Source organism: Alligator mississippiensis, chromosome 5 (assembly GCF_030867095.1).
Source record: "Alligator mississippiensis isolate rAllMis1 chromosome 5, rAllMis1, whole genome shotgun sequence".
Taxonomy (NCBI): Eukaryota; Metazoa; Chordata; order Crocodylia; family Alligatoridae; genus Alligator; species Alligator mississippiensis.
The window spans coordinates 202,698,115-202,709,153 of NC_081828.1; the positions used below are offsets into that span (position 1 = coordinate 202,698,115).

Genomic DNA, 11,039 nt, shown 5'->3' on the forward strand with positions numbered 1-11,039 from the left:
CTCTCTCTCTCTCTATATATATATATATAGAGAGAGAGAGAGAGAGAGAGAGAGAGAGAGAGAAAGAGAGAGAGCTCACGCTATATATATATATATCTATAGATATATAGATATAGATATATGAGTGGTGAGACTTAATCTAGTTGGTGTCATGATGTCAGATGGAAATGCTGTTTTAAAGGAGCAACAGACACACATTTTCCAGAGGCGACCTGGCCTCATGTGTCAGTCATGCACAGATGACAAGTTTAATCTCTGCATTGGATAGAAATAGCTACTTGTCAACTGTTCCTGGACCTTTTGGCCAAGCAATTGTAAATGTGGCATTGTCTGTGAATAGCCAGCTATAAAAGCAAGTACTTCTTGTTTTTCCTATCAGTGGTTCTGAGTAGCAGTGTCCTGTCAGATGTAGCATATTGCATCAGTAATCCCTCAACATTTATTTTCTTTTCCACTGGAATGGATAGTTTGTCCTGCATATTCATATTTCTTTAATAACATCTTAAGGATGTGTAACAGCAGAATAGGGCAGCAGGCTTCTTGGAAATGTTCTGTTTTATTATTCAGAGGGTGTATTTATTCTCTCCACAGGAGCAGTTTGAGTTTGCATTGACAGCGGTTGCAGAGGAAGTGAATGCAATACTCAAGGCACTTCCACAATGAGCAATTCAGTCTCCTTGAGGTTCCCTGAAGATCCATCCCTCATTTCCTTATCCTCAGTCCATGTGAATGTTGTTGGAAACCATGACCTGACATTAACTGTGTATCTTCTATTGTAACCACATAGTAATAGGGTCCTTACAAATTTCTTTAGCCAGTAAAAGTTCAACAGTTAAAATGTGTATTCTGTATTTTGTTTTCTTAAACTAAAAAAAAAAAAAGATACATTGAAGCCTCGGATTAAGTGACAGAACGTTCTATCAAAATCGTTTCACATCCTCGGAGCTCTGAATTTCACACTTTGAAAGCACACATTCATGTTCTTAATAGCAAATATACAGTATTGTGGGTAATTAGTGCAGTCAATATAGTCTCAGAAAACAGTGTTCTGTTATTTTTTGTAACTTCTCAAAGACTGAATCAGAAGGGTAGGGGACCTGAAAAGGATTGTGATTATTCACACACAGTGTCAAACAAGAGCATGAAACAATGCTGAGGGTGTTAGTAAACACAAGTCCAGCCTCCTGTATAAAGAGCTGGCACCTCTTCATGCTGGGCTTTGGCAAGCAAATGTTTTCTTAACTGTTGTTTACTTTTCAATTTTGCAATGAATGGAAGAAAATCTTAGCACTGAGTAAATAGGCCTGCACAGTTAGTGCATCCGAGGAGAACAAGTTGGTCACATTAATGGGAACCCAAGTTATAAAGAGCAAAGCAATTCTTATTGTGCACCATTGACCTAACCAAAAATGAGAGGAAAAGCCCTAAGCTCAAGAACTGCGTTATAGGCCCCTGTTAGCAGCCCGGTGAATGCTCCGAATTTTTAGAGAAACAGTTTGTTGATTTTACAGGACTACTGGGGAGGACATTTAAGCTCTTTTCGTTGTATTTTTGCATTATTTTTTCCTTCTAAACCAGTGCTATGCCAGTCTGTTTAGGCCAGAAGAGATATTTCTGTAAATGCCTCCAAGGCATTCGTGGCTGAAGCAACAGTTTTCAATCTACACAGTATGATTCACGTTGAGTTTGTCTCTATCCAGACATTGGTTCCATTTTTTTTTTTGCAATGTTTCTGTTTTTTCTCCCATTCAAAGTGATACATATTTTAGCCAATTACTATGGGATGAAGAAACGTGGGGGTAGAATGTCCAAGATTCTTGTGTTCTAAATCCCTACCCCTACTGCCGCAGCGATGCTAAAATATGTCTGTAAATGGTTTTGTGTGTAATTGCTGCTTAAGCACATCCATATTTTTGGTTGATTCATTCTTTTAAAGGGAATGAAAACTGCTGATGGATAACACTTTGCTTATTTGAATGCAAGAATTACGGGTAAAATTTTCAAATGGACTCCTATTTCCAAGAGTATCTTTGAATGAGGTTTAGGTTTTTAACAGTCTAATTCCCTTTTGGAAATAGTACTGAGGTGCTTTTGAAAATTTTACCCCTGTGTCTAGTTTAAGTTTATATTTTTTCTAAAATTACCTGAAAATGTTGTATGCTTGTAATATGTGCCAGGTTAAAAGTTTGATTTCATCATTGCAAAACATATCAGTGGTTTTAATTTTAAGGTCTTTTATAGATTTCTATTCAAAGAAGAGTTAAAAATAACATGGCAGAGTTTTGCTAGAACAGGGCTAAAGTCACCTATTGGAATCAATTACCATGTCTTAATTTTGTGTTGTAGGCATTGATATTTGGTGATTTCTTCTTATCAATTAAAGAGTTATTTCAAAAAGCACCAGATGTGTTACTTCTTACATATATTTTTGTATGCTCTTCTTGGTACATGTTCTTGCTTAATTTGTATACCCCATTACCACGGCAGTGCAAAGCAGTTACTGCAGATGCCATCATCCTCTTAAGTACACATGCTGTACATTAAGCCACATGTTTATTTTATAGCATAAGCATTTTAGAGCTTTCCTAGCAATAACTAAAAAAACTAATGGGGTATGAATGAGAAAATTGCCTTTTTCATTTGATAATTTAGGTTTAACAGGATTCTTTTATTACTTCAGCTAACACAGAATTGCAGATCAGGGGAGATTAAATCTGTTTGAACAATATCTGCAAGTGTTTGAATTAGATTTACTGTGGAAACAGCATGCAGCAGCTTTCTAAAAACACATGTAGCTACATCCAAATACTCCTTCCAGCGATTCAGACTTGGTACATCATGTATGTCACCTTCCCATTGCCAAATAGAATGGCCTCATACTGCAGGGACTCTGTTGGTACTGACTGCCAAGTACCTTTGGGGTTTAGGTCCTTGTACTGCGATTTATCGATAGCCTCAAAAGTTCTTACTGTCCCATTGACCCCCCCCCCAACAAATAAGGTCAACAGTCCTCAGTTCATCCAGCTTTTGTAAAGCACCACATGAGCCTTTTCCAAAACGTTACAACTTTTGTTTAACATGCTAAAATCCACTTTTTTTTAAGCCAATTCCTTCATAAATATTTAATCATGTTTCAGGTTAATAACATATGGTTGACACCTATTGATTCAGAAGTACCTAAATATTGAGCTAAAATACTGGCCCTCATGTTCAAGAGTTTATCTAGCTCATACTTATAGAAAATCCCTATGAAAAGTGAAAAAAGATTGAAATTAAGCCAAGGGCTAAGAGAAGCCCACTCATCACTGCTGAGATCTAGTGAGAGGGCTGGGGCATGCTAAACTGAGCACAGAATTGTACTATTTCTGTAGGCTTGTAGATCAGAATATAGTTTTTTGTTAATTTGATAGTATAGGATGGCTTAAACTACAGAAAGAGGCATTGTTTAGATTGAGAGTACCTGAATTTTAAACCCTATTGGTTTAATCTTTAATAAATATTGTAGGATTTTTCCATAAAGTCAGGAAGTCACTATGACCTTGAAAGCAGGATTCACCTTCTAGCTGTCTAAAGACCATTGCGTAGCATTAAAAGGTCGTCAGATTTGCTGGTTTTCCCTATTCAGAGCCATCCGAAGGAATTCAGTTTGTGTAGGAAGTGTTGACAACTAATCCTCATAAACCTTTGGCAAAAAGAATTCTATTTCCTATAGTCATAATAGAGACTGGACATACCAGCAAAAAGTGTGTTTCTTTCCCATTGAGTTAAATTGCAATGTCATGTCTTTCCACTCCAAAGGAGATTCCAAACTACCTGATACAATCTGGAATCTCAGAATGGGAAGCGTCGCTTATTTTTCAGGCCGAGTACTTCCTTATGCCTTTGGTAACAGTTCACTTAATCCAAATAACTTTGCAATCATTTTCCTACATGCGTACACCTCAACTGCACCTCTTGCCCAGACTTCATTGCTGCCACAATTCATCAGCACATCTAGTAGCCTAGGGCTTTGGTGTGCGTATTTTGATTCCATTTAAGAAAGGGCTCACCTTGGGCCTGTTCCAACAAAACATCTGCCGTAGGGGAAGATAGAATACTATAAACTTCTGGTCTCAATATTTTGTAAAGCAGCCAGATCATCGCAAAAAACAATTGTCCGACATTGAAATTTGGGCTAGCATCTGACTTGTAGGAGTTTACGAATGAACAGTGAATATTTAATAATGACACTGGCCATTGCCTTAATAAAAAAAATCCAATTTACAGATGCTATTTGTTCATTTGAAACTTTAATTGCCAAGAATCTAATAGGAAAAGTGAAGAAAGATTGAAATTAAGCCAAGGACTAAGAGAAGCCCACTCATCAATGCTAAGATTTAGGGAGAGGGCTGGGGCATGTTAAACACCCCTACATTTTCCAGGTATGCCACAGAAAGAGAGACCATTAGGCTGGAAACATCTTCATAAAGGCTGTAGGTGCTAAACATGCTGCAGTCTGGAGTAGCAACACTGAAGTAACAATGCTATGACTTGCCACATGGCAAGATTCTGAGAGCCAAAGTTTCATTCCCACTGGTTGCCTAAACATAGTTGCCTAAAGCCCACTGCTTAAAGTGAAACCCTGGCTCTACTGAAGTCAAGAGGAGTTTTGCCTTTGATTTCATAGAAATTAACATTTCCCATGAGCTTTATCTAACAGTTTTGAATTGGATCGTGGCCAGGCTGAATTTTAGCAAAGCATCCAGTTCACAAATCTAGTTCAGGAGCAAAACAAGGCACACACTACTTGCAGTTGTTATGAAAAAGCTAAAAAGAAAAAGAAAAAAAATCCACATCACAATAACCCTGACTCTAACTCTCTCAAATACACGCATACAAAATCCTAGCACATCCCCCAGGGAAATGACAGCAATATTACCTATAATTTGTGAGTCTGTGCTTTATTAATCAAGTAGAACATTAATAAAACCCAACCCATTTATAATTAGTGGAATAGGCATTCATTTAAGAAAACTGTTTATTGGAATAGAAAACAAGGATTTGATTAGCTTTGTTACAGAACAATAGCTCTCTTAATTTTCATCCTGCATATTTGTTTAGGATACAGTCTTAGGAAGCAGTTGTGATAATTCACTTTTTAAAATTGTACAGTTTCTATGATTTTTTGCTTTTTAACTGGGAGTACTCTTTGTATATTTGATTATTATATTTTTCTGTTAAAGTAACATTGGACATGTGAAAAGTTTTTCCCCACTATTGTGTAAAGAAAGAAATAATGTTGGTTTATTGTAAAAAAAATAAAAATTAAAAAAATTAAAAAAAATTATTTTTATATATATATATATATATATATATATATATATATATATATATATATATATATATATATATATATAAAACAAAAAAATACAAAGCCTTGGCATACTGAGTCTAGTCAGAGCATGATGCTTTTTCCACTACTCTTCATTTTCATTAAAATAAAAATAAAGATACACCAGCAAGCTCTCATTTGAAGATGTTCTGATGCATGCTGTTTGTGCTGTATTTGGTGGCATAATGATGTTTTGTTTCTTTCTTGTTCATTCAGTTCTATTAGATTCTTTATATGTATATAATTAAAACAAAAAAGATTATACAAAGTATTTTGTTCTACCTCTGTAAAAATCACATTTGTGAATAAAGTCACATTGTCTGTGGAGTATTATGAATATTGCAATATAGTCTGGTGCTTTTTTGGTACCTCTGGGTAAGCCATGGTTGCACTGCATTCAGTACATCCCAACTACTCATATTTTACTACCTCAAAACTGCTGTGGCATTTGCCTAACAGCCACACTGAATCTACCAAAATGAAGTAGCCACCTTCAACATGAGTATGTGTGGCCTTCATATACTAGTAACTAAATTTAATTACTAATTACATTAAGTAACTAAATGTCTAAAGGAGAGATGCTGGAAAAAATCAAGCAAGCAGAGCTGGCAAGAGAGATGACATTGTGGCATGGAATTGTAATTTTCTGCTCCCCCTTCTCAAAAACACTGAGTTAAAAAAAGACTGGGTTTTGTAAAGACCATTGTTATATTTTTACACTAGGGTGATTGGGGGTGCACAAGTGTGTGTGTGTGTTGGAGGGGGTGGGGGGGCAGCCTAGATCCTGTCACAGGAAAGCGATCCCACTTGGCAGAACCCCAGGGTTATTTGGGGCAGAAGCATGGTGATCGCTGGGAGGAAAGGGGTTGGAGGGTGTCATCAGGTGTTGGAAGGTATTTTCTTATCCCCTGCTTCTGGGCTGCCACTGCTGGTCTCACAACCCACAGCCTTAGTTTCCCCTGCATGCCTTACCTGCACAGTCCATGTATTTTAGGAGTGGAGCAGAATCTACCCCAGTGGATTGTCAGCAATGTAAATGAGAAGGGACTCTAGCCTGCGGTGCATGGGGCAACCTGAAGACCAACAGGTCACCAATTCTTTGTATAGCCACTCCACTCTCCTGGGTAAGCTGGATATGTGATAAAGGAAACTCTGACATACCTGGGCAGTATTGAATCTGTTCTGAGGATGCAGCATGGGGAAGAACTTAGTCATGTAGGGGGCAATTGGGGGTGGGGGGCAGGCAGAATGCGTGTATGTACAGCTAGGTACAGGCATTCAAAAAGCCTGAGGTGAACTCGATCCAAGTTAGGTGTTTTTCTGTAAGTGGCGTAGTTTAGATGGGGAGTGAACAGAACACACGTTCACCTTTGGTTGTAGGGGTGGGGGGAATCTTAGACCAGGTTCTGCCATTTTTAAACCAGTCTGTGCACTGAATTTCTGTTCTCTTATGGGTATAGACTGGTTTTGTGTGCTGAACTTCTGTTATGGGGTTTCGATTACACCAGTAAAAGTGTAATGTCTGTACCTGGCCTGCGTGTCTGTTTCTGTGCATACGTGCACGTGGTTCAGGCTGTTGTGATGTAAAATAGAACGTGGCTAGAGACTTAAGGCGCAGACAGAAATGGAGCTCCTGACTGTAACTCATAGCGCTTCACAGGAAGAGCTTTTAGTTGCAGCAGTCCCCTGGACACAACAGACGTTCACTGTTGGATCCTGGGGGCTGGGGGATTCAGCTGCAATTTGGAGCCACTCTCTCCTAGCCCCACCCTTCCCCCCTCCCAGCCCCCGCCCTCCAATCCACCTGCCCCATCCTCCAGCACCAGCTGAAAAACCCCAGACCAAACTCCCTCAGCTCCCTTCCCCACACACCTCCCCCATTCTGAAGACAGCACCGGGAGCAGAGCTAAGCTGCTTCAGCAGAGCCCTGCTCCTGGCTTGCACTGAAAGATGTTAATGAAGGTGCTCTGTTTTGGAGCATCTTCATCTGAACCCTCATGCAATGAGAGTTCAGATTGTTATGGGAATGGGCCCTTTTAAAGTGCTCTGCAGCTGTGCACTTGTGTTTGGCCATGGATGTAGAGGGCTTTCAGGGGGCAGATTGGGTGAAAATTGTCACTTTTGTCTGTGCCCTTAGATTTGACATTTGCTCTATTAGCACAGCAGCAGAAGTCTGCCTTGGAATATCCAATAGAAAATTCTCCATCTTAATTTAGACAGGCTGCTCTGCTCAGGACAGAGTACTTCAACCCCTTTTCAGATGAAGGAGAGAGCCAGCATTAGGTAAGGAATATGATCAGAAGCATGGAAAGACTTTTGAGAAAGATGAGAGAATTCAAAGATTAGGCCTGTTTAGTGTAAAAAAAAAATTAATCGGGGGGGAGCAGTGGAGGTAAAAAAATGAACAGTACAGAAGAAGGTAAGCTAGGTTTTCCTACTTATGCTTCTCATAGAGGGACAGGACACACAGGAAATAAATAGCACTGAATTGTAGAAATGCTGCAAGAAAATGCTTTCTTGTACAGCACATGATCTGCAGAACCGCTTGCCACAAAATGTAATTGATCCCAAAAGAATAGCAAGGGTCTGGGTAGATAATGGGAACAAGCACACCTCCACTAGATAAATGGCATAGAGACTAAACCCTTGCAGCAAACAGTAACTAACAAGTTCCTGAGACTAGGAAGTACCTTCCCAATAAGCATAAGCCATTATTAGAGAAAGAAACTAGATGACTAGGAGGCTGATCCTGTATGGCAATTTTCACAGTCCCATATTGTTTATTAGTATTTTACTTGTCCTATGAGGAAAAGTAATGAAAATATTTTGGTGCTTACCTTCACCAAGCCAGAAGCAGGTAAAATGCAGAACAGTACATTCAAAACCTATTTTTTTCCCATTTTTCCCAGAATGGGCTTGTTTTATGTTGTTTAGGCTTGGTTATGTGCTTGTCTATGTTAACCTTCAGCTTTCTCAGTGCAGAAAGATGACTTTCATCTTGGCACCAAAGATGATGCACCATTAAGGCTGTTTTTCTTGTGATGTAATTTAGCAGCTCTATCTGTGCTAGAGCTTTCTCAAGTCTCTTGTGGAGGTAGCAAGTGGAGGGAGGACAAAAAAAATAAATATATTTTATTTGTCTATAACTATATAGATACATATTTAGATATTTTATATGCATAATGTAGGTATAGATAAAATTTATATATTTATTTTTGTTCTCCACCGCAGGCTTGAGAGAGCTCTAGCTCATGCATGCCGAACTTGTAAGCTATCTGTATACAACCTAATGAGCTTAACTGTTACATTGGCTTTATATCCCTCCCCCTCACATAGGCAAACTCACTTGCCTAGATCCTCAGCTGCTGAAAAAAATCAGGGTTGGTTTTTTTTCTGAAAGCAATGGATTTTTTTGACATAAGTTTATGTACAGGAAGAGGAGGGATGGGTGGGGGAGGGCTGTAGGCCTCAAACCTTTAATGAAGGGCTTGAAAAAAAGTCTGATTCAGCCTCATGTAGCAATGTGTAAAGTGTAAATCTCAGCAGTACTGTATTGCCTGCTTTGTACAGTGGTCCTTAGTATGCCACCAGTGTAATCTAGCTGGCATCTTGAACTGCTACATATGCTAAGGTTTACCATTGCTCAATTGTGCCATGTTACAGCATGTGATAATACAGAAGCCTTATATTATTTAATTGTATGAGCCGTGAAGTAATAAGCCTGCCATATTTGAACCAGCTGTTCAAGTGAATCTATGAAGGTTTTGTAGTACTGCTTTCACTCAGGGCCTCAGAGCTGGAGCCTTTTGTAGTTCAAGCAGAATAACAAGGCACTTGAGCGTTGTACAATGCATTCATCAAGCCAAAAGCCTATTTCTATTTAGCACTGGGGATGGAACAGTACATTAGGGCTGAGAAGACATGATGGGTTTGTGCTTCAGGCTGAGCTAATGCGCCACTTGTTCCCTTAAGAACAGGCTTAGTTTCATGCCCAGACTTGGGCAGTTCATGCAGGGAGTCAAATTCACCCCAGTGTAATCCTCTTAGCTTCAGAGGACTTGCATGATATATTCATTTTGTTTGGCCCACTGTGTAAGCACCAGCTTGCTCATGCCCATAAGCAGGTCACATACCAAATCATGGAGTAGAGACCAAGGGGAAAAGTGTTCAGGGCTCAGGAAAGCCAGGGATTTGGGTGATCTCCATTGTACCTTTTTTGTTTTTTGTATGAACTTGGATCAGTCTCTTTGGACCAGCTCCACAAAGGTGTTTGAGCTGTGCACACTCTAGTGTCTGTGGAAGTTAGATGCTCAAATACCATTTAGGAGCTGGGCTTTGAGCCCCACGTCTCAGGGTATGGCAACAAAGCATAATGCAGGCTCACACAGAGACACCTGCGCTACCTCAACTGAGCTAGCTCTAAAAGCAGAAGCAGGGGGTCAGCAGCGAAGCAGGGCTAGTTAACGCAGGTGAGCACTGTGGGGACGTGGCTCTTGTGGTCTGAGACCTCTGGACCCATTGCACCGACACCTGCCATCTTGTTTGGAGCTGGCACTGCAGTGTGCTGTGTAAACCTAACCCTATTTGCCCAGCAGTAAATTGGGCATGACAACACTTGGGTACCTCAGCAGTATTATTAGAATAAGTACCTCAAAGAGAGGGAGCATGTGGATGCTACAGTAATGGGGCAATGTAAGTAACTTAGACCTATTTGAAATATCAATCTATTGTTAGTCACGCCTCGTCTTTACATGCATGGTAGGCTCAATGGCTTTCTGTGGTGGGAAAGATTTTCATCCTGACTATAATTACCACTAAGATGCAGTTCTGGTTGATGCTGCATTGCCAAAAAGATGCTGAGAGAGGGGGCTGGGTTTGGACTTGCACACATCCTGTGGTATGCTTCAGCAAGAAGCTACGTGGCAGCAGCCTCACAGGTTGAATAACCGTCACTCGGATTCGAGGACAGAAATGTGCCTTCAATTGCAATCAGTGAGTGTTCCTGAATGTCTCCTGAGCCCAAATGAGAGGCTGTGACTGCACTGGAGAAGCACACCTGGAAAACAGTACTTGTACTGGGTAGCACTGAGCCCCATTGTGTATAGCCCAGCCTGTGGCAGTGGTGTGTGGGAGAGGAGGCACTGTAGCTTTCCAGCACAAGAGCAAAAATAAGGGAAAAGTGGCCAAAAATGTAGTATTGAGTCTTTGATTTCACATGGACCTACAGAGCAGCAGTGTGCTAAAGCTCTTGGCTTCAAATACAGCCTCTGTTTTTGCTCCACAGGAAATCAACTGCAATTTTTCAACTGATTTCACTTTTTATTTCTCCAAGGTATGATTTCTGTCTCAGTGCAAGGAATTCGGTCACAATGTGGCATGTGGCTGAGCAAGGGCAAGCCAGATGAGTCTCCCACCAGTTGTCATTTGGCCAATGCAAGATAATAGCCAAAGTGGATCTATCAATTCTGGAGAAAAACAGCGACTCTGGAAATAAAACCACTGTTCTTGTGCCCCACTGAAGAAAAATGAAACCTTTGCCAGAGCTGAATTCTGATCACTAATGGCTTTTGTTTAAATGAGCAGAAATACAAATACAGTACAACCACGTTATAATGCATCCTGCTTTATAACCATCTCTTGCTTTTAACAAATCTACTAGCAGAGACCG

At 40.0% G+C, this 11,039-nt stretch overlaps 1 protein-coding gene across 1 annotated transcript in view; it reads left to right on the forward strand.

Moving 5' to 3' along the window:
• Positions 1-5,708, forward strand: part of PTPRN2 (protein tyrosine phosphatase receptor type N2) — a 1,024,661-nt gene extending 1,018,953 nt beyond the window's left edge. Inside the window, exon 23 of the mRNA XM_019498778.2 lies at positions 592-5,708. Within this exon, the coding sequence (XP_019354323.2) occupies positions 592-663 (72 nt within the window). The 3' untranslated portion in view covers positions 664-5,708. The remainder of the gene's footprint in view (positions 1-591) is intronic.
• The last annotated feature ends 5,331 nt before the right edge of the window (positions 5,709-11,039 follow it).